The sequence below is a fragment of the Rhopalosiphum padi genome, chromosome 4, assembly GCF_020882245.1.
Source record: "Rhopalosiphum padi isolate XX-2018 chromosome 4, ASM2088224v1, whole genome shotgun sequence".
NCBI classification, from domain to species: domain Eukaryota; kingdom Metazoa; phylum Arthropoda; class Insecta; order Hemiptera; family Aphididae; genus Rhopalosiphum; species Rhopalosiphum padi.
In genome coordinates this window covers 14,317,993-14,342,755 of record NC_083600.1, presented here as the reverse complement: position 1 = coordinate 14,342,755, position 24,763 = coordinate 14,317,993, and the positions used below count along the sequence as shown (strand labels likewise).

At 27.3% G+C, this 24,763-nt stretch overlaps 3 protein-coding genes across 3 annotated transcripts; 2 read left to right on the top strand and 1 right to left on the bottom strand.

Annotated features, from left to right (window-relative positions):
- Nucleotides 1-7,934: 7,934 nt before the first annotated feature.
- Nucleotides 7,935-11,004, top strand: LOC132930626 (alpha-tubulin N-acetyltransferase 1-like). Its single transcript, XM_060996599.1, has 9 exons — nucleotides 7,935-8,018; nucleotides 8,469-8,588; nucleotides 9,505-9,651; nucleotides 9,819-9,987; nucleotides 10,136-10,277; nucleotides 10,375-10,405; nucleotides 10,467-10,539; nucleotides 10,602-10,657; nucleotides 10,723-11,004. Exons 2-9 carry the CDS (start codon nucleotides 8,497-8,499, stop codon nucleotides 10,841-10,843), a joined length of 831 nt encoding a protein of 276 aa, XP_060852582.1. The 5' UTR covers nucleotides 7,935-8,018; nucleotides 8,469-8,496; the 3' UTR covers nucleotides 10,844-11,004.
- Nucleotides 11,005-12,867: 1,863 nt separating this feature from the next.
- LOC132928741 (alpha-tubulin N-acetyltransferase 1-like) lies at nucleotides 12,868-23,822 on the top strand. The gene is made up of 12 exons (XM_060993605.1): nucleotides 12,868-13,406; nucleotides 14,168-14,240; nucleotides 14,308-14,366; nucleotides 14,432-14,546; nucleotides 20,429-20,592; nucleotides 22,335-22,481; nucleotides 22,582-22,750; nucleotides 22,845-22,989; nucleotides 23,056-23,092; nucleotides 23,166-23,238; nucleotides 23,308-23,369; nucleotides 23,438-23,822. Exons 1-12 carry the CDS (start codon nucleotides 13,381-13,383, stop codon nucleotides 23,556-23,558), a joined length of 1,191 nt encoding a protein of 396 aa, XP_060849588.1. The 5' UTR covers nucleotides 12,868-13,380; the 3' UTR covers nucleotides 23,559-23,822.
- On the bottom strand, nucleotides 18,158-19,905 carry LOC132930628 (uncharacterized). Its single transcript, XM_060996601.1, has 4 exons — nucleotides 19,258-19,905; nucleotides 18,662-18,734; nucleotides 18,546-18,598; nucleotides 18,158-18,470 (listed from the first exon to the last, which is right to left on the bottom strand). The coding sequence occupies exons 1-4, from the start codon at nucleotides 19,281-19,283 to the stop codon at nucleotides 18,356-18,358; spliced, it is 267 nt and encodes an 88-aa protein (XP_060852584.1). The 5' UTR covers nucleotides 19,284-19,905; the 3' UTR covers nucleotides 18,158-18,355.
- Nucleotides 23,823-24,763: the final 941 nt, after the last annotated feature.

Below are 24,763 nucleotides of genomic sequence, written 5' to 3'. Positions count from 1 at the left end.
GCAAATTAATTTTAATAAAATTATCAAAAAGGGCATTTAAATAATATACGCTGTAGTAAGCTGCGCCGTATGTAATAATTAATAAATAATAATATATTACAAAGATAACAAAAAATAATATGCTCACCTATTGTTTACTATCTCATATTATGGCATATTAAACGCTTAATTATGAAACTTTATTTTTGTGATTTTTACTTATAAATATTATGTATAGATAAATCACGGTCACTTTGGTGAACTAATAATGCCTAATAAAATAACCCTTTCTTTATTTATATAATATATAATATTATATATATAGGTATCAAAGTCCGTGTAACAATATTATACATATTATTATTATCATTGTAGGTACACGATACCCATAAAATGACCTCGTCGTTGCTGACGTGACATTCAGTTGTGGATTTACAAGTTGTCCGCATCACATAGTACTATCTGTATAATATGTGTGTGTGTGTGTGTGTATATAAATATATATATATATTATATTATACCTAGGTACATATGATTTTCCAGAAATCATTTCCACCAGACAGCTTGTCCGCGTCGGATCAGATGATGAAAAAAAAAATAATAATAATGATAAAGAAGAGAACTCAACTAATTCTAACATACGGTGTGCGACTAATTAATAATTCATCATTAGCAAGGATATATAGATTGCGAAGTTGACGCGAATTCTTACTCGTACAGTCGTACGCACTAGATATATATATATATATATATATATATATATATACGTATATATTGCTGTGGCAGTGAGACGACGGTAAGTCTACCGGTGATGTGTCTTGCCTAGTGCGATTTTTATTTTATTTATTTATTTTATTATTATTATTATTTTTTTTTTATTAACATTTTTTTCCTTCTTCCGTCAAATATGGCGATGCTTAGCGACCAACTGTCTGTCGTTGTCAAGTATATTTTATGCGCGTTCGTAGACTTCATGGAAAAATACGCGGGCCTATAAAACATCTCTCGAACAACCCCCTAGCCTTGAGCATGACTTGAATTGATAATTTATAAGAAAAAAAAGCGCGCGCACTTATCTATACACACATATAATATATATATATATACTCGTATACTACTATACAATACGCATATATATACGTGATTGTTTTTAATATTCGACCTGGGAAAAAAATCGCTTCCCAAAGGAATTCGCCGTGTTATTAACCACTGACTTATTATTTCTTTAAATCTTCTTTTGACCATTAAAAAAAACTCCGATGTGGCACGATACATGTGGCGGTGAGTGGTATATAATTATATTTTACAATATCTACTGCATTGTAAACGAGCGGGAATTTTCGAGGAACAAACGATGAAAATTCGTAAAAATATTATACACAATTTAAACATATATATTAATTTTGTTTTTATTATAATTATTTTTATTTTTTAAGAAGATAATGTGCACTATTGATAATTTTTGTGTGGGGGTCCAGAAGTTCACAATTTTAAATACAAATTCGATAAATAGATAAATTAATAATACATTACAATACATTTTTCTCGTATAACTAATATATTAATGTAATGAAATATATATTTATTATTCATATATACCTAATGTATAACATATTAACATTATATATATATATATTTATACAGTAAAAGAATACAATATAAAGCTACAAAACCTAAAAATATAAATAAGTACTAGAATCAATGCAATAAAATACTGCAGTATATATATATATATATATTTCGTTCTTATAATAGCCAAAGTATATATATTTTTTTAAGAATTTTGAAAGAGTTACTGTGGTTCATTTCAAATGGTAATTTGTTGTAAATTGTTGGACGAATATGTAATAAGTATGGGGTTTGAGTTAACTTTTTGTGCATGGTTGGTATTTTGATGTTAAATATTTTCCTAGTATTATATTCGTGTTCAATTTTTAAAATACGATTATTTTTAACTATACAAAGAACCGAAATTTGTAAATTATTTTTTTTTTTTTTTTTACATAGTAGTATCTTGAGTTGTTTAAAAATATTTTTTAGTGATTTATTTTGTATTTTTTTTTAGTAGATTATCATAGTTGTTTCATAACGTATCTCCTCATATAGACATATCATATTTAGTTATGGATTCTATTAATGTTTGATATACAACTCTAAATTTCTTAATTTCTAATACTTAACTAACAGCCTTGTGCCTACTCTAATACATATAGGCCGACTTGAATAGAGTGGCACACAGATCTCTGCCGTAGTTAGTTTGTGAAAGAATTAAGTATTCATTAATGGAAATTGCATACTTTTAAGTTAATATCTTCAATAATAATTAATCAGTTAGTTAATATATATATTATAGGTAAATAGGTAATACTATACTAATTTTATAATTTTTTATACGATATAAATTGGTTAATGATTATTGATTAGACACATTGTTTTTATGTATTAATCCAATAAGATTCAGATTTATTGATGAGCATAAAATCACATTACTACTGAAGTAAAAAAATAACTTTTAAATATAACATTGCAAAATAAGCCCCACAAAATCATTTTTCACAAAGTTTTCCAATGTATTCGCCAAGCCGTCCCCGAGTTGTATTTGTATTTATTATAATAGGTACGTAGCAATGCAGGTGATATAATATTACACTTTTACAATTCTTTGTATGACATTTTAGATGATGAATTGAGTGCAAACCGTTTCCTTGTAATATTTGGTACATTCTGATTTCTGAGTATATACAATATACCTACTACGTTATTTAAATGCGGAGTTAAAGCTAGTTGTGATGGCATTTATATAAACATAATATGTTTCACATTTTTACGGCCGCGAAAAACTATAATATAGGTAATAAAACCACAGAATCCTGCAGTTTCCTATTCAGTTTTCTGACATAAATACCTGTTATAGGTTACCGGAAAATCGATCCTGAAAGATTTTTGAGAAAAAAATACCTGTTAAACGGATGAACGTAGTTATATTTAAGGGAAAAGTAAATAACAACCAATTTACTCAGATAAAAAAAAAATTGAAATTAATCATTTCAGATTCTGTTTTGTCGACAGATGTTTTGTAAATGAACGGATAACTATATTATGTACATATATACTGGATATATTTACCTCCTACTATAGGCATAATAATTCCATCTTGAGTGAAAGTATTTATTGATTCTTAAGGCCATTGTATAGTTAACTATATACTGTACGCTTTCTGGTAGTTCGTCATATTGTATATATGTATATATTGTATATAATTCGCTTAAATGTATATATTATAATATAGTCAGATACGGATAATCCATAACCGCATACGCAGTAAATTTCAATTAAATGTATCTGAATCGTTAGATATAATCTAATCACATTACAATGCATGTACCTATGTATGTGTGTGCAGTACCGTAGTTTTATTACAATATTTCATATTTAAATTGAATCATTTACATCAATTATTTTAAATATTAGCGCAAACAATATTTTAATTAACAATTATACAATTTTAAAAATATAGTAAAATATATTTTTATTTACTTCGTTTATAATTTTTTTTTCAATAACTTCAAATTAAAACCAAATACGCAATAGTCAAATTTAACTTTTAATCTTACCTTGTATGCTTTTAAAAAGCAATTTTATAGCTTTTAAAAATAAAGTACCTGTTATTAAACACCCATATAATATCTATAGAAAACAATTTTTCATTCGAGTAATTTATATTTACAATAAAAAAATTGTTTCAGAAATACAATGTAAGTAAATTGTAATATAAGCTGTGTACCTACTCGTTTATTTTTAAAACTACGACTTCTCTAAATATTATGAACTTTTTGTGAATTTATATTCAGAAGACCTTAGTTTTACAAATTATGCCATAAAATAATCTTGCGCTGTCAACTTGAATTTATATTATTGTTTGGTAAATATGCCAAAACTTCTTCAAACCATAAATAGCTATAGAATAAATAACTCTTTTTAATGTCTAACACTTAGTGTCAGTTATTCTGACTATCCTCTATTCCTCTGCCATTTAAATAACATGCAAATACAGGAATCAATAACACAGCTTTAAATACAGAACATTTCACTTAAATAAATAGGTTTGACGTTTGTAGGTAATTACACTAACTACTGACACATTGTATCATTGTAATGGATATTATTTTTAAATTTATGTATATAATAACAAAATAGTAATATAAGGTTAAGGTATTGTAAAATGTGTAACTATTACCTATTATTAATTAATTGTAATAAACCTACATACGATTTTAAAAACAATAAAATAGATTCAAGCTTTGTTATTAAAATGTATTAAATTGTATAAGATGAGTAAATCTCGTAAGGTTTTATGTTAATCGTACACATATTTAGTATACAATAAGACCTATAGCGAATTGAATAGTAAAAATATAAATTAAGTAGATACTTTTTGAATGAATAAATAAGTATATTAATGAATTCTTTTAAAATGTATTATTTTATTTTCATGAAAACAATAAGGTTAATTTATAATTATGGTTTTAATTATATCAGCCTTTAAATTATCACTGTTATTATTTATATGCATTAATGTATATTATATTGCTTGTTTTATATTTTATTTCTAAATAAAAATATTTTTTATAGGTACACTATTTATGTCATTGTGTCCAATGTCCATACTCAATAATACATATTTAAAAGTACCTACCTATATGTATATTCTTCAAGCATACTCATTATTATTTTCCACCAGTCAAAAATTTATTCAAATTCTAATTTTTGGAATTTTTAAGTAGGTATACTAAAGGACTATTTTTAAAAAATACTAATTCTGAAGTGTCCTGTGATAGTACGAATAATTTTTTTTCAAATGAAAATCACCTTTTTTACTGAATATTTGCTGATGTTTTTTTTGAAAATAATATTTTCGCAAATAAAATAAAATTCAAATAAATTTCAAATGAGTTGTTTCTGAGCTAATAAAACTCCGTGTAAAAAAAAATATCCTGAATATGTCCTTAATTATATTTGTATACAAAATGTAATATATAGCTTAGAAACTACTTATTTAAATTTTGATTTCTAAATCACTTCCTAATTCCTTAAAAATGTACAAAAAAAAGTTTTACTTTTTTGAAAAAATATGTACATTTTTATCACCATAGGTAACACTTATCATATATTTTTATTAACAAATTATTAAATCACAAAAAATATTTGCATTCATTGTATTTTTAAATATTAGACAATTATGATAGAATTAATCTTTAAACAAATAAGTATAATAGCTTCTATATTTGTTTTTTACTTAAAAAATAACTGTTTTAACTCAAATCCAAAAAAATTTATATTACATTTAAATTTTTAGCTATTTTCACTATTATATTTATAATCAATAGTGAATTCATTAATAAATAGGAAACATGATAATACAGGCACTACTCAAAATTATATAGGTACTCCAGATAAATCAATCAAACACTTGTTCCAATAGGTAAATACACTTTTACATATTTTATGTAAGCTTTATGTCTGCATGACTTATATATACCTATAAATGTATGGATATTGGATAATAAATAATAATTAATATGACATGAATTACCTTCATGATCAAATTTCTATATAAGCGACGCTACTATTGTCCATCTGCATATTTCATTGTTTTGAGCATTTGTATAATTTTATGTTTTGACATTAAAAGAAAACGATTGTATATACAATATATACATATTACATAATACATATACATAATACATATATGAATATGATAATAATATGTCACAGCACATTACTTAAAACAATCATCAATGTTATTATTTGGTGCAGATGTTTACATTATGTTAATATGTATGTAGTATAGAGACAGGGCCATCCCAAGGTATTATAGCTGCTCGGTTTCTGCCCTATTATAGACAAAACTATTTGTATTTACAATTTAAAAACTTAGTTCCGATTTGAATATTTAGCAACCAGGCGTGTCTATAAAATATAATACGTGAGTTTAAACACTTTAAACATAAATTAACTTTTTGAACCACAAAGTGAGACGTAACGCAAAATTTTAAATTCAAATTAGTGTAGGTAGTGCCTGATTTTGACTATGAAAAATCATATTAAAGGACTATGATATATTTTATTATTCTACGCCCGATTGCTTAATAAATAATAACAGGTAACTACTTGAATTGTACCTAGTATGCTACTAACCAGAAAAATATTATTCTAATAAAGTAACAACGCAATGATCTACAGCAGTGACCGGTAACCTTTTTGGACTCTCGGGCCATATTTACGAATTAAAAAAAGTTCGCGAGTCGGATAAAAATAAAAATTTTTTAAAATGTTGTCATTTTAAAATTTAAAGCGGTCCGTATATACAATAGCAGCGCGGGCCGCCGGTTGCCGACCACTGACCTATATACAGAATGATCTATTTAAGTAATTATACAACCATTAATCATTATTTCAAAAGTTCTAGCAAAAAGTTTTACAACTATTCAAAAGGCATTTCGACCAAAATTAATTCGCCAACATGTCCTAGTATCGATCTCAGAAGGTAGCAAAAAAGTAAACAACAAACAAGTACCTACCCGGACTCCGGAGTACCTACTGGCTACTATAACTACTAACTAGGTACAAGACTTAATACCATTAAACTTTAATGATTAAAGGATGTTATTGATTATTATAGGGCTCGGGACTTGTTGCACTTAAAATTATCGAAATATGAGTCAAAATCATCAAAATATGCTTAAAAATATGTAGCTAATTTTTTATTTTGTTTTTGAAACGCATAAAGTATATTATAATTATTAAAATATAAATTTAAAATTAAGTAGGTACATATTAAAAATCGTAAAAAAAACAAATTGATTATGATTTATAATTTATAAAAAAAAACTGGCACTTTATACTGAGTTAATAACGCGTCCCTATACGCGATTAGTTAACTGTGATTAACGAACGTTTTCTTTTCATCGTACAAAGTACAATTTAGAATCTAGTTGTCATTAGGTATTACCACAATTATACAATATTGTCGATATCGGATATTGTCAATAAAAAGGTTAATTCTTAAACAACAAAGAAACTATCGTAAACAGACGTACGAGTCAGATACAACAAGTCAACAAACTACGACCTAAATTTATTTAAAAAAATATTTTTGAATGTTTTCTAGTTATGACTTTTCCCGACGATTGTACGTGCATACAAATTTAAAAATGCAAAATAAAAAGTCAATTCATTTTATGATTTGTAATAATAATACAAGCCCCCCCCCCCCCAAAAAAAAAAAAATAAAAAAATATTATTTAACATTTTTCAAATTATTTAATAGGTATCTATTTTGCAACAATATTGCCAAATATAGCCCCCACTAAAATTCAATCGAATTTCCGCCTACGAATATACACCATTTTCATGTATTCATAACATATCGAATAATCTAATCATATTTGATATTATAATTTTCATATTCGAAATAAATTCGTCTTATGAATTTGCTATAATATACCTAATGCTATACTGCTAAATCGCAATAATCTGGATTTTGCAGAGCTTTAAAGTACGAGTACCTATTTATTTCGTTAGTGGTTACTTACTGGTTCTTATATTAATTTAGTAGTTAGCAGTTTTTAAACTATATAATTGTACTTAAAGGTACAAGGTACTTAGGTAGTTAGGTACACTAATATTCAGCTAGCAGTAAGCCACCGCCACTATTAAATCAAACTAGAAATATCAAAAAATTACATTCATTTTCCTTACGAGTGTACTACCAATGATATTATACGATAGTATTTTTCGGGAATTCGTCTACCAGAGTATACTTGTATATTATATTCTTAAAATCTTAAACACACGGAATGCCACCTGCTACATACGGCTGTCGTCATACCAAAACTCAAAAGGCTTCGGCGACTGATATCGCGTCGTGGGTGAGTCGCGAGTGAGTCGAGTGATAATGGCAACAAAAACATTATCTCCAACATCCGCAGAACAATCTGCACGCGCTACAAGATCAGACGTAACGACGACAAAAACAAGTAAGTAACAATGTCCCGTGTCCCGTACTCCCGTCCATGTAACATAATAATAAAATAGGTATATCAATAATATGAACATACAGCTACAGCAAATATTGTGTTATTGTGTTCAGTGTTGGTAATTATTATTCCGATCTGGTCTCGCTCGGGAGTTTATTATTATTTTCGGTCGTTATACATATACAGCCTGCGCCCTTCGGACGACGACCACAGGAACGCTGTGCTCCGTGTTTATTGTTTACAACGGTCCAAAGTCCGTTGCCACCACCCGTGCAACATAAATATTAATAAAATATATTGTCGTAGGTCAAGTCAATATCGTAAACTCGCTACACCCGGCACAACAAACTGTTCCCAACTGTTCTCGAGGCGCCATTAGCTTTTCTATATTATTGTTTTTGTTGTCATTGTTATTGTGGCTTTACCGGACTTTTCCAAATAATTTTCCAGATATCTCGTTGAAAACAAACGGGTAGCCATGCAGTTTAAATTTGATAGTCACAACCACGTCGGACAGGTGCTGAAGATCGACAATACGATGACGGCTGAGGGATACGAGAAAAATTACGAGTGAGTATAATATTCCAGAATGTTTTGTGGAATACAAAACAAATTTACCAATAGCCAACTCTAAGTAATAACCGGTCGTAAAATAGATACTCTTATGTCTCAGATTTAAAAATTATTATTTATTATTATAGAACGGCCAAACCGTACCCGCAATAAATTCTGTCTTAACTGTTGACTAGTATGTGGTATTTATAATCAATGATCTTACTAACTCTTAGCATGGAAAATTTTACCCTCTATTTTTAATATTAAAGTAAATTAACCTATTATAATATTTAAAATGTTTATAACTTGCTTTAAAATAAAAATATTATAAAAATCCAACATGGAGTTCTGAATAATATTCTTAACTTTAAATTTGGTACCTAATAGTAAAATAATAATTCTTTCTAATACTAATAATACCTATTAAAAATATTAGTCAAATGAATTCTTCTAAACATAGTTTGCTCTTATAGTCTTATGCTTTAGTACTAAACCTACTTTTACAATGTTTTTTAAGAAAGTAAAACCTGTAGATATTTACTATAAATTTAAATAATAACTACAAACATTTTTTTTTAGTTAATAATTATTTAACAAAAGGAAATTCAGAAGACAGTTTAAGATAGCTAATATTAATGTATTTATAATATTTAATAATACATATCAGTATCTAGCTAAAATATTCTAATTAAATAAAAATAAAAGAATTCACTTAAAAACAATATCTTGTCTCAGACTTCAATTACAAATCTATTAAATATAAACAGTATATATGTATATGAGTGGTACAAATGCTCACACTTGTTGACTGAAAAGGCATTTTTTCAATTTTCTGAATTGCTTGACAAGAACTCTCCACAAGTTATGAATGTGTTATATCTAATATTATACCTATATTTTACTCTCATGTGATTTTTGTATATTTTTACAGTTTGAAAAACAAATTACGATTGATAATTGACGAGATTGGTAAAATGTCGGCTGTGGCTCAAGAATTAGAGTTGCCGATTACCAGTGCCAACAAGCTCATCAATTCTGATAATGTTATTTACATGATGACTGAACAAAATACACCTATGTAAGATATTTTTTGTTAAATATGATATCAAGGAAAACTAGACTACCTTGCTTGATGTTAGGGTACTATTTTCCACTTAGGTTAAATATTAAACAACTAATTTGGTATTTAAATTAAACTTAACTATTTCCGTAAGATTGATTTCATTGTATTTGTTTACTGTATAGTAATTTTGTTGTTGTTGGAATTTTGAAAATGGGATGGAAAAAGTTGTACCTTTACAACAAAAATGGTACTCGTTCAGAAACCATGGTTTATTGTTTGTTGGATTTTTACATCCATGAGTCTAAACAGCGTCAAGGTTACGGAAAACGATTGATTGAATACATGTTACAGGTAACACTATCCTCACTAACTGTGTTATTATTGTTATTAAAAAATCAAAAATAATTATAATTATTATTATAATTAATTGATAAATTACAAATTTTCTTAAATATTAATTGAATTAAAATTATAATCTTATATTTATATAATTATATAGGATATGAAATTGGATGTTAAGCAATTGGTTATTGATACTCCAACTACTACTTTATTGCAGTTTATGTGGAAAAATTTCCATCTATCCAAATTAGTAAACCAGGGAAACAATTTTGTTATTTATGAGGAATTCTTTGATGAATGTAAGAGTTCTATATTTATATTTACAAATTACCTATTTTTAATCAACTTTATCGAATAATAATAAAAAATAATCATATAATGTTAATTTATACCTAGTTGATCAAAATCATGACAATACTGGAAATAGGTAAAATTATATTCAATGTAGATTTTAAATAGAAATTAATTATTTTTATGTACCTATTCAGAACATCAGGGTATAATCGTCCACCTACATTTGGACGCCATGGAGCTCATAAACATCATGATTCAATGGGTGAAGTAAGTGAACTTAACAATTTAAATATTTATGAAAATAATTAATTTATAAATATTATTTACAGATTATACAAGATACAGGAGCTCCTTCTTCTGTGAAGCACGACCATGTCAATAATTTGTATGTTTATTTAAATTTATAAAAATTAATCTTTACTAAAATGTATATTTGTATGTGTATTTCAGTGTTCATGACCAATTCACTAAATTTAAACCACATACTGAAGAAGCTTTAGGCTCACTTCAAATCAACAAATATGGTGATTATGTGGAGCGAGATCTTAAATACCATCACAGCTCAACATGATGTAAAAAACTATTGCTTTGAATTCAAATTACTTATTATAACTGAAAGAATTTATTGTTCAATTATATGCCAGTATCTGAAAATATTTTAATAGTTTGAATATGTCCATTTCATTGTAGCTGTAGCTAATAGACTAATAATACATTAATTATTTTTGATTACTTGTTTTAATGTTCTTTTGTACTCAATTAGACTATAAATATTGCTTAAAAGATAAAACTATAACATAATAAACATGTTAAGTTGTAGAATGCACCAAATCTATTACACAGGGTTTGGCAAAACAGACTGTGCAGTTTTAAAAGGCTATTAAAAAAAACTATGCAACTTACAGAAATGAGGTTTATTTTATTTTATTTGTTACATCATACCACTTTATACATTAAATTTTGAAAATGACATCAGAAGATGACCCTCAGTAGTTGAAGGCAAATTTTGAAGTTTTTGCACATATTAGAAGCAGCTATTTCCTCCCAAATTTGATTATTGAGTTCTTCTAATGTATGAAGTCAAGTTTTAAAAATATTTTCTTTCAGGTAACCCCACAGAAAAAAGTCATAAATGCTCAAATCAGGTGAGTGCACGTTTTATCTTATCATCGGGGGAATGTCATTTTCTAATGCTTATTGTTTAAAACGACATGATGTACTGAATTTAATAAAATAAATCTCATTTATGTAAGACGTAAGTTGCATAGTTTTGTTTTGCCATACCTATAGTATATAATAGTAGGTACTAAATAAATGCAGTTACCTATGGGAACTATAACTATGTGTGTAATATACAAATATGTGCCTTTAATATACTTCCTGTGTGTTAAAAAGTTACTTGGTTATTCTTACACTAGTGTTTAGTGTTTTCGAATGTTCTATGCATATATATAATATATATATACAGAGTGATTCTTTTATCATGAACCACTCATTATTTCAAAAAGTATTCATGGTTTTGAAAACATTTTTTTATATAGTTTCAAGTTGTTAAAAAAACAATGTTTTTATTAAAAAATTATATTTTTAAATATTTTTTATCCTTTTATTTTTTTAAGTTTTTTACCTTTTTGAATGAAAACATAGTTTTAATTTCATATTCCAAAACAGAATAATTTTTTGAGTATTTTGATACAAAAAAATCGAATTACGGCGAATAGTTTGAATTATAACTTATAAGTATTTAAAGTTTAGATTTGTGGAGTGGAGTGGTACGGGGTTACTCCGCTTGTCATAACTTTAAATACGTAGATTTGTCCTTTAAGAGGAAAAATGTATTTATATGATAGTTAAAAACTTTAAGAAATTGGGACGAAAAAAAATGAATGCGACACGATGCCTGATAGGGGCTTTTTAAAAGTGAAAAACAAAACATTTATTCATTCATATTTCATTATAATATTATACTTGTAGTTTGTACAAAGTATGTTTTATTATTATTTCTAAATATAATACATATAACTGGTACAGACGTACAGTATAATTACCTATGTCTTATATAACTTTTTTTTTCTAATTGATTATTTATAAATATTTCTTAAATGATTTAAAGAGGGGTATTGTAGGGCTTGGGGGCATAACCCCCACAACTCAATAACTTTAAATAAATAATGAGTACGCTCTTTTTAAAAAATTAAACAGTCCCTCTACTTTAATTTTGCCAAGTCGAGCACTGCAGAGTGAAGACGGTATACAATTTGTACTTTATAATCTTTAAAATAATGATTTTCTCTCATTTAATCCAACCAGGCACAATGACTGCGTACCGCTATCTCTGAAACCGAGTTAGACTAAATAAATCAATAAACTCGATTCACTAGAATGAACAAGTTATAATATTTAATCGAAATAGTTTTTCAAATACAATCATCTCGACTTGCAAGGTATAAAATTATCGTACCCATTTCACTCCAACGGTGTGAAAACTTAACGAAAGGTATTTCCTGTTTAATATGAATTCGTACGGTTGGTTGATTGAAAAAAATTATTCTCGACAGAATATGTAGAATACTATTAGAGACTTCAGAGTGACCCGATTGCCCACCGTTTATTTTCTTGTCGGTCTCTTCGACAACCTGTGATCAGTCGGTTCCTCGTCCTCATCAACCGCCGGAACGCTGTGGATCAAAATATCGAACGCATCCGAGGTCGGCAGCCCTCGGTGCTCATCGTAAACAAGCAATGATGACTACGAGTTACCAACTATCAAACCCAAGCATCGTTAGGAAAAACGCGTCAAGGTCATAGACGCCCATCCCTTGTTGACCATCATAATTCAAGCTACAGCTTGGCACTTTATAGGTATATAGTCCTTTACGGCTTTACGGCTACACTGCAACCTGATCCAGACGCTCCAGTGAGTCAAATATACTGTTCCCACTTTTCTAATAGTCTGCAGTCGCTACTCACTAGTCTTGAATATTTGTCATATAGTACCTAATAGCAAGTCTTTGCCGTTTGTAAATTGTAATTCGTGTGAGATAAAATTGAAGTTTTTACTTCTTGTCAAGACAAGTATTTACCAAAATATTCAACAATAATCGAAACATGAATACCGGCGGGCAGAACGACAAGTAAGTTGTTTTTTTTATTATGTAACATGGCTTTTTAAATTATTATTATAATTATATAACACTTACTAGTGTTGAAGATCTGTCATCGGTGGCCATTTTTTCTGGACGATTTTCGATTATTTGTTAGTCTAGTTAGATGTTACAAAAACGTTTTTACAGGTGTAGTTAGGTACCTATTGTTATTTATTTGAAACGGTACATGGGACAGATATTACCTCCGACTTTTCATGGTGATGCGAAAAAAAGACAAACCCACGTAATTTTCCAAAATTGGAACATATCGGTATGTTATATATGTGTAGAGCATAGATACTTTTATTGTATGAAATTAATTTAATATCAAAATGTGTTATACCTTTCTAATTAATTTTTAAATATACCTACATAGATAAATTGCAGCTAATTTTTCTATATATAATATATCTATATGTTAAAAATTCACATTGAAATATTTGGCTAAGAAATAATGACTTTTTTCAATACAAGTAGTGTAAGTATAAATACTTAGTGTAGTATAGTAGTGTTATTGGTTTATGACATAAAATATTGATTTTTTCCTATTATTTAACCATATAACATTATAACAGTATACGACTAATACCTATTTATTACCATATTTTACCTTCCTAGTTCATTAATATACTAATTTGTTCTTTTTTCTATAATTTATTATCATTTAAAATGTATTTTTCAACTGAATACAAATACCTATCTCATAAGTTATATTTTTTTTTTTAATGTATTATTTTTAATTTTTATAGAACATCACCAAACAAAGATGAGACACTACACGGACGGCATGATGCTCACAAACATCATGATACAATGGGAGAAGTAAGTTTAGTTTAACAATTTATAAATTTAAGATATTTGTGAAAATAAACTGTAATGTTTCTATTAGATTGTACAAGCTCAAGGACAAGGACTTCCTGATAATGTGAAAAACAATCATGTTGATTTGTTAGTAACTATTAAATTTCTATAAATTAATTTAGATTTTTTTTTAATTTTTAATTGTTTTTTAGGGTTGATAATCACGTGAAAGAAGTAAACCCACATTCTGAAAGCTTGGGTACTTATCAAATTGACAAGTATGGAAACTGTGTGGAACGAGACCTTAAATATCATCACAGCTCTACATAATAACTTAAATAATCTATCAATGCTTTAAACTTATTATTCCAGATATATTCTAGAAAAAAAATTAAATGCACAATATAAGGTTTACATTTTGGGTGCACTTTTTTTTATTTATTAATTTTTTTTTTTTTTGCTTTAAAATATAATATTTATCATTAAGACTAATATTCTTACTGATTTTCATATTTTAACATATAGTATTTTTTTTATACACTGCAGTCTTGAGAATTTATTTTAAACTTTCAGTAATAAAAATATATTATAATTTATAGTTTATAGTTTATTATTTTCTAACTCTTCCTGTTATATCTCAACAAGCCTAAACAACAAAAACTAAATAAAGAAAGCTTTATATCAATTCTTTGAGTTATCTTCTTTAATCTTTTTATTATTATTATTTTTCTGAAGTAAAAAATAACTGAATACATACACTTAATTTATTATGTAACATTCACACATTTTTACAACAAATTAACAATGTTCTAAAATCTACAAAATACTCTTTTAGATAAAATGATTTATAGGTCGTCTGTCAAATGTAAGATAAAGATTTGTAAATCTTAAAAAAATTATTGATTTAATATTACTTTTTTATCTTTATTTGGATTAACATAGTACATAGGCCATTTAGACCCTTACTTCCCTCCATGATTCTCTGTCATTAGCAAGTTCTCCGCCGTTGATAACTCCTAGCTGTCACTCCTAATTCTGTCTGCCCATTTCCGTCATGGCTATCCTAGTTACCTCTTTTCACCTGGGATCCATTTTTTCGCCTCTTGGATTGCCTGATCTTGTGTTCTCCATATATGTCCTGTCCAGCTAGTACGCTTGCGCTTCAGTGTTACTAGAAAGTTCAAGCTCCAAATTGGTCCGTTATTTCCACGGGTTCGTTACATGATTTTTTTTTTTTGTCAAATATCCTGTTGAAGGACTCCTTTTAAATAATACTTGTTGTCCATATTTCACTTGCATATAAAGAAAATAAGCGTATCATTACCTTGTTTTTAGAGGCTAAGAAGCATCAGTTAGCTATATTTATTCTTTGTTGGATTTCTCTATGATTATCTCTATCTATACTTAGTTCCACTTAAGGTATTTTAATGTAATTACTCTTTTAAAAGGAATTACGTTCACTGCTAATGCTAAACATAAATGATTATAGTTTTTGCACGACAATATCATATATTTTATTTTATTTGTTGATTATTAGCCCCATGAATTTGCTTCTCTCTACGACTAATTGTGCTATAGTCTTAACCTCCTTCTTTATTTTGCTAATTAACACTATATCGTTCACATATGCATTAAATTAATCTTTTTATTTTGTAGTCAAATACTCTAATCCCTACATTAATGTCAGACAGTCCTCTAACCACTGATTCTAATGCAATTTTAAAAAGTATAGGATATAGTGAAATATTAAACTACAATTATGTTTTTTAAATATTAATAGATGATACATTAATTTAAATATAATTGTGAATTTGCTGATTAATGACTAACTTACTTAACCTGATGAAAGCATCAGTATAGTACAAATGAGTAGGTATTAAATAAAAATTTAAAATAGATCAATTAATTTACTGTTGGTACAAAATAAAGTATTTAAGCTTAGTTTGATTATAGATAAATTCACTCTAACATCAAAGCTAACAACTCAAGGTTGGGTCTGTTGAACAAAAAAATTGTTTTATTGCACACCATCCTCCATTATATATATTTTTTAAACTTTTTCTAAGCTACAAGAGTTTGAACATAACCTAATCCATATAATAATAAATCCATAGACGTGCGCACGGGGGGTTCCGGGTGTGCCTGGGCACCCCCCGACATGTAATTGGGGCCCTAAAATTTAAGTCCTATAGCATATATTATATGAGTCCGTAATTTGACTAATGTTACTAGAATAAAAATGGTAATTTTTCTAAAATATGTCGTAAAAAAAAAATTATGTTTCGGGATAAAAAAATTAATACAACATAAAATATTTTAAATTTGCGTGATAAAATTTAAAAATTATGATGATTATAACAGCTAGATGTCATTGACTACAAAAGTAAAAATAATAAATAAATATTGCAATTATCTTAAAAATAGATTTTAGATCCAACTATATCTAATGAAATATTATATTACTTGGTAGTTGGTACTAGTAATACCATTGATTGATTTGATATGTGATATAATGTAAGTAATGTTTATTCGTGCATTAAAATTTATTAAAATATGTACATGTTTGTTAAGAGGGCCCGAAAAAATTGTAGGCACCCCCCCCCCCCCCCCCCCCGAAATTTAGATCTGCGCACGCCTATGAATAAATCCAGTACTGTTATATATCCCACGCCATTTTACAGTATATAGTTACAAATTTACAATCTGAATCAACTAATATATAGGATGCTTCATAGTACCTACCAATTTGATTGTGCCTTAGTGTATGTATAGCACAACTGAACTGACTACATTTTCATGTATGTACTTTTATTTTAAACTATTTTCTAATTTACTGATCACATAGATTGTTATATTATTATTCATTTGTCCACTAGTGGGTGGCTTCTTACTCACGTACTCGTGTATTATTGTAACCCTTATCAAATATGCTAATTGTGCAAAATTGTACAGATTGTATATATTATTGTGTAAAATAAAAAAAAATTATTCATTTGTAATTGTATCCGTTTAGTTAATTAATTTCATTGGGAGTACATTTATGATGTATCTATTACTGACTATTAGGTAGGTCGTAGTTTGTAGGTACTATACCTATACCTATGTACTATATAGGTAGTACATAGTTTAAATTTGTTTCAATAATATTATTAATTATTATTTGATCCTAAAATAATATAAATATAAAATAAGACAAAATTGCTAATCTACTATTTTTTTTCTACAAGCACTAGTTCTGTGATAATCTGTGATATTGCTTAACAAACCACATACTTATTGTCTTGATAGAAATGCCAACAGAAACCTGTTTTAGAGAAATATTATTGTTGATTTCCACAAAGGAATATTATTTTTATTGTAGATTTACTGCAGATTCTTAAATGAAATCAACAACAAACATTTTAAAAATGTTGATTAAAGCAGTGGCGCAACCAGGATTTTTTTAAAGGGGGGGGGGGTCTAAAAATATAATTATTTTAAATTAACATGCAAATTTAATTATTATTTCATTGTTTGTTTAATGTAAATATTTAATTATAATGTAAAATTGAATGATAGTTAAATGTAAAAAATAAAGGTAAGTATGTACAATGTTGTAGAGTTTATAAAATTAAATCTAAGCGATGTTTTGTACTGCTTAAATGATTTATTACTTCCTCAAGTGTTACATCGACTTCGTAGTGGACATTGAGAGCAGCTAACCCATTGAGTCTTCTTTCTGATGTGGTATTTCTCAAGTAATTTATTTTATATTTCAGAAAGATGCGACGCGGTTCAAGGGGGGGGGGTCCGGACCCGGGGAACCCCCACCCCCTGGTTGCGCCACTGGATTAAAGTTTAGTTCAAGCACTGGTTTTAGTCTTCTATATTTTAGTTTTAATTTATAGTTAGGCTACTATAAAATTTTAAGGTAAGGTTAAAATGAAATAATAAATAACTTTTAATAGTTAAAAATGAGTTTAATGAGATAAATATGCATTATGGTGTACCAATAAATTTTTTTAAGTAAAATATTAAAAAGTGCATCTAAATATTTTCAATAGATTGTAAATATCTTTAAGAAAAAAAAAGTATACAATTTGCTCATGAAATATTAATGTGGAATATGAATAATATAGGTATGTTGTTAAAATATATTAAGTGGTGCTGTGAGGTAAAAGGTCTCGTTCTACACAGTTTCCATCCTTGCCAATTTGATGTGTGCCCAAGCTTTCAGAATGTGGATTTACTTCTTTCACATGATTATCAACCCTTCATAAAAAAATAAAAATTTTTAAAAATAATTTAAACTAATTTATAGAAACGTAGGTGGTAATAGTTACTAACGAATCAACAAAACTATTCTTCACATTGTTCGGAAACTCTTGGCCTTGTACAATCTAATAGAAAAAATATGTATTATTTTCATAAATATTTAAAATATAAATTATTTAACTACTCACTTCACCCATTGTGTCATGATGTTTGTGAGCATCATGCCGACCGTGATTTCCCTCATTTTTGTTTGGCGATAACCTGTATAAATTTTAAATAACAATAAAAAAATATTTATAACTTGTTCAAAATGTACCTTGCTTATTAAAAAAATGCAAACAATACATCCAGTTCAAGCAATAAATCCTTGAATATCAATAGGAATCATTAAAAAAAAAAAACAAATTAGTTAATTGAACCGGTAAAAAAATGACTCAATGTGATTAATAATATACCTATACAATAATAGAAAACATAATATATTATTGAAATTTAACTGTAAGAATAATATTTTGTTTTCTACTGGTAACATAACAAAAGAAAAATATATGTCTAGAATTTCAACATAGGTAATTTTAATCAAAGGCTATTTAATATCAATTAGGTTTAAAAATCTTTTACTCATTATTTTACGTTTTTTATAAAACGCATACTGGATAGATATAATAATTAAATAAATTCGAAAAGAGCTTCAACAAGAAAATGGCCACCGGACAACGGGGCAACTGTCACATAATAATCATGTTATAGTAAATAAGGAAATATAGTATAATAAACAACTCACTCGTCAGTTTGCCCGTTGAAGTCCATATTGCAATGTTTCCTGTAGTGTTTTTGGCAAAATTTCCAAAATCCCAACAAGACGTATTATTACTTTAATCTTACAACGTATTGTCGTAGACGTTTTAGTAAGCCGTGGGCGTATGATGACTGATGACTCACGAACGACGAGTCTAATTTGTTGTTGTTTCGAGGTTTTCAATTTCCTGACGACGTCTGCTATTCTCGGTTTGTACTTTGTAGTTTGTTGTCATCACTTGTTTTGTTATTTACGACGAGAGCCGAGCGTAGAGGGTGACGACGACGCGCACTGACCTTGAACGCGTTTCCGACCTACCCCACCGACCGATTAAGTGCAGACCGGTGACTACCATAGTGCCATCTGCTTTCTGCAGTTTTTACTTTGTAGAATCAAATTTGTGTACGATTTTAGACTAAAATATGTATGTGATACTTTATTTTCAAAACAATTAACCATAGTAATATAATTTGAAATTTCCACTGATCACTGCACGCCGTACGGCTCAAGGACATCATCGTCGAAATGTCGAACGCTATAATAGCGTGACGTATTTATGTAATTATAAGTAACCCGCAGCTATGTCGGGAAAGCTCCAATTTTCAAAGCACAAAGATTATAATAATAATATTTTCAATAAGTCTTGTACAATTCAAAACAGTCTTATTGTTATTATTAATATTTATTATACACATCTGTACCTTGCATCTCTACACCTGCAGGGTTTCAGCTTGCAGCCGTCCGAGACACGGGTACGCGGAAAACGGAAACCCATTTCCATGGAAAAAATGTTACCACATTTTATCCAATATTCCAATTTCATCTTTACGAAAACGCCCAAAGTGTTGGGAAGTGTTGTGTGGCGTATGTGTGTAGTTGGTACTTATTGATATTCTGGTCTTCGGAACTCAATTCGGAGTGGAGGTTACCTGATATTTTCTTGTCGGTCCCGTCAACAGCCTGTCTGCTCGGGCCCCACAAGTCACAACGGCCAATGTCCGCCATTGAAAAATACATTTACCTATCGTTTCAGATTTTCACTTTTCACTCATTGTGAATTTTGCTCTCTCGAAAACATCATCATTCCTAAATATCGAATAATCAAAGACGACGATCGCTGAGAAGAATATTGTGTACCATTTTTGGGTTATAAACAATTACTCCATTTTTTTTTTATTTATTGTATTCACGTCTATCCGTTAGGCTCACAATTGACGAGACGAAGATGGAATTTAATTTTAATATTGGAAACGTGGCCACCAATGAGGTTCTGAAAATTAACAACAAGCTAACGGTTGAAGGACACGAAGAAAACGATGAGTGAGTATCTACATAAAAACATATCATAAAATATAGGTAAATGGGTATCGCTCTGTTATACACAGTAGGTGTCGAGTAGTTGAAGTGAAATTTGAATTAAATGATGGGTGCATCGTACATCATTGTATACGAAAAAATGATTCTGTTAGCCTATAACACTAACTACTAAGTACATTTCGTGATATTTTTTCATATTATTTATATTAAAGTAATTTTTAGTTGATTTAATTTATATCTTAAAACTAATTAACCTATTTTGAAAATGTTTGCATATAGTAAAATTCTTTTACACGTATAAGTTTTTAAGTCTGCAGAGTAATGTTTTTGAATTACAAAATTATTAATATAAATATTAATTTTTTAAATATACAATAGCGTAAAAATTCAAATTTTTATGCATAAAAATAATTGCGTGTAAATATTTTTAAAGTGTTGTTTTTGATAAGTATAAATTTCTTATAAAAAATCTTGTATGTCTTATAACTCTTATATTACATTTTCAAATCTTGGATATTAAAAGATATTATTTTTATGAATTTTTAACTAGAAAATACTAAATATAGTTTGAAAATTTTTGATAATTTCAAATACCTACATATAAAAAAAATTGTCCATATTTTTAATACTATTATACAGGTAAAAGAACAATAAATTATGTATAGGATCTTGTATTAAATTTTTGACAGAGAAAATTTCGAATAAAATTTTAAAAAAATCGAAAATTTCAATCGTTTATAAATAATTTAAAAAGAGCCAAACTATTTTGAAGATTATAAATCATACATAATGAAGTATATAAAATGAAAAATAAAAATTTGGTTTATATTTCAAATATCTAAGTTTATTCGTTTTTGAACTACATCAAAATAATAATACGAATAATAATAATACGTATTTTAAGGAGAAATAGTTATTTTATAGGTGAAATGCACTGCTGTAAAAATGTGAACTTCAAAACGTTTATAAAAAATGATTTTGACTCCGGTAGAAATTTTTTTTTAATAAAGGTTGAAATTCTTAAAAAGTAACTTGTATTACATTTTCAAATCTTAGATATGAATATTGAGTTTAATATATTTTCAACTACAAAATATTTTACCAACTTTTGCGATTTTGACGGAATTATGTTAAAAATTTTATAGTCGAACACTTACAGAGTTTTAGTGTATTTACGCTCAACTTTTAATTTTAATTTTTGTTAATAAAAACTTATAGGGAACCTAATCATCCTAACCTAATCTTTTTTTAATTTTTATTAATAATTATTAAAAAAAAAACTGAAAAAATTAAATCGAAAATTTTAGCTGTCTATAAATAACTCAAAAAGAGTCAAAATGTTTTGAAAATTATACTACGTATAAAGAATGTTATAAATTATAAATACTTTGTGAAAATTTCAAGTATCTACGATTAGCTAATTTATGATCCTCTAAATTGTCAACTAGATCCAATTTTTAATCAAAAACCACCAAAGGTTAGATATGATAGATAAAAAAAAAAATCATCATAAAATCAATACATTCATTGCTCTGAATATAAAAACCATTTGACATTTTTATTTAGGATATGTACTATGATATTTAAAAAAAAGTTTTTTCCATCTTTAGTAGAGGTTTTAATATATTATTATTGATATTCCGATTAGAATCATAAAAATATAACTAAATCACAGTAGATATTTAGACATTATTATTATTGTTGTTTTATATTTGTTCATATTATGTATGCTCTTATTTTTACAGTTTAAAAAACATAATGAAATTGATCATTGATGAAATGGGTAAAGCATCAGCTGTATCACAAGAGTTAAGGTTGCCAATCACCAGTGCCAACAGACTTGTCAATTCTGATCATGTTATTTATATGATGACTGAACACAATACACCAGAGTAGGATATACATAATACATTATTTTTGTTTTTGATTAAATAATTTATGGTTTCTAGCAATAATTACTGTATAATATATAATTTCTATTTTGTTAACTAGGCATTTTGCTGTTGTTGGATTTTTGAAGATGGGATGGAAAAAATTGTTTCTTTACGACAAACTAGCTTCCCGGTCAGAAGCCCGGGTCTACTGTTTGTTAGATTTTTATATACATGAATGCAGACAGCGTAAAGGTTATGGCATACGTTTGATGGAATGCATGCTACAGGTAAAACATATTTTTTTATAATTATTATTTTAAATTTTTACACAAATCTGAAATTTTTTATTGGTTATTAAAATTTACAATTCAACATTTTTAGGATGTTGGTTTAAAGGCCAAACATTTAGCTATTGACAAGCCAACAAACAAATTATCGCAGTTTATGTGGAAGCATTTTCAATTATCTAAAATGGTAAACCAAGGAAACAATTTTGTTATATACGAAGAGTTTTTTCATACCGCATGTAAGAAATTTTAATATTTTAGTTTTAATTTTTTTTTTCACTATTAAGAAACATTTTAATTTATAGCAGAAGAAAAAAATAACCATGACCATACTGGAAATAGGTATAAATATAATTTAAATAATTAAATTAAATAACTTAAAAATAATTTAAATACCAATGTATTATTTTCTTAGAGCTGAAGCATATAAGAGTCAACCAATGTTTGGACGGCATGGAGCTCATAAACATCATGATTCAATGGGCGAGGTAAATGTTGATAACAATTTATATAGACTATTATTATATATGAAAATTAAAAATTATTATTATTTATAGATAGTACAAGGTGAAGGCGATGCAGCATTTGTGAAGTTCAAGTACAACCATGACACTGACTTGTTAGTATTTAAATTATTTATTATTTTGAATCCATAGTTTTTTAAATGAATTTTTTTTGTTAATTTAGTGTTGATAATCAATTCAAGGAAGTGAATCCACATCCTGAAAGTAAAGGTGCATTTAAAACTGACAAGGATGGATACTCAGTAAAACGAGATCTTAAATTTCATCACAACTCTTTGTGGTAACTTAAATTGACAACATACCCAAATAATTGTACTTGGTGTCATGTCCCTAATGCACTTATTTCACATTCAAACACACATTTAAAATTATATGATTATGAATCTAATTGTACTCAAAACATTTAAAATTACAAATAATTTGTAGATTTATTATTTTAAATTTAAATTTTCTACAAAATATAGTTGTTCAACTTATAATGTTTTACATTCTAATTCATTTTTAACAAGTCTTATTTTAATTTTAATCTGTATTGTGCCCTTGTACTTTTGTAGCATATAATATATTTTTGAGAATAAAATTGGACTGTATAAATTGGTTTGTATGATGTTAATATAATGTGTTTTAGATAGTTTATGGAGAAGTCTATGTACCTACCCATAGGCCACATGTAGGTAGGTACTTTAAATGAAAGTATGGCCTATGGGGTTTATTAATACATACCTTAATGTTATAAACAAAAAATTGAATAATAATTGACAATAAAATTATTTATTTAAGATATTAGGTTATTGTTCACGAAGTCCATATTTTAGTTTTTAAGATAATTATTTTTTTATGCATAATACTATACCAACCTACATGGTTGAACATTAACAATTTATTTTTTGGAGTTTTGGGTTGCTATCCATTTAATAGTATTGTCCTTTGAGTGAATGGTTTTTCAATTTACAGTATCTTGAAAACATTTTTTATTATACTTAATATAAAGTGACAAATTATTTCTTTTAGGTATACTATCATATAAAATATGTCTTAAGAAAATATATTTGTAATGGCAATCAATAATAAATATAATATGACAGTTAAGAATAAAAGTTAGGATTAGAGATCTGAGTAAAGTTTTCTACTACATCATATACCTATTATAGTATCAAATAAAACATAAAAATTATATTGAAATTAAAGCAATTTAATTGCCTATATCTGTTTTATAAATTATTTTTTTGTAAATTAGAACATTACTTGATGGAATTAATAAAGTTATCTTTTATATTTTTAGGAAGGAAGAGTAAGTATTAAAAATTGTTTATAATATATATAGTCTTCAAAACTTGATAATAACCTATAACCAATAGCTATTGTTATTGTTTTCTTGGAAATAAACAAAAATAGTTTTCTTTCAATGGATACCTATTCTAATTTCTAAGCATCTTTTGGTATAAATTATAATTTGTGTACTTTTGTAGATCATATGATATTTTAAAAT

Bases quoted from the DNA above. Each gene is read 5' to 3' on its own strand.
- LOC132930626 (XM_060996599.1), top strand. From the start codon at position 8,497: ATGCAGTTTAAATTTGATAGTCACAACCACGTCGGACAGGTGCTGAAG. The intron at 9,652-9,818 runs GTAAGATATTTT...TTTACTGTATAG, and splicing joins ACTGAACAAAATACACCTAT to TAATTTTGTTGTTGTTGGAA. The intron at 9,988-10,135 runs GTAACACTATCC...ATAATTATATAG, and splicing joins TGATTGAATACATGTTACAG to GATATGAAATTGGATGTTAA.
- LOC132928741 (XM_060993605.1), top strand. From the start codon at position 13,381: ATGAATACCGGCGGGCAGAACGACAA. The intron at 14,547-20,428 runs TAATAACTTAAA...GGGTTATAAACA, and splicing joins AATATCATCACAGCTCTACA to ATTACTCCATTTTTTTTTTA. The intron at 22,751-22,844 runs GTAAAACATATT...CAACATTTTTAG, and splicing joins TGATGGAATGCATGCTACAG to GATGTTGGTTTAAAGGCCAA.
- LOC132930628 (XM_060996601.1), bottom strand. From the start codon at position 19,283: ATGGACTTCAACGGGCAAACTGACGA. The intron at 18,735-19,257 runs GTGAGTTGTTTA...AAATTTATACAG, and splicing joins TTCAACGGGCAAACTGACGA to GTTATCGCCAAACAAAAATG. The intron at 18,599-18,661 runs GTGAGTAGTTAA...TTTTTCTATTAG, and splicing joins ATCATGACACAATGGGTGAA to ATTGTACAAGGCCAAGAGTT.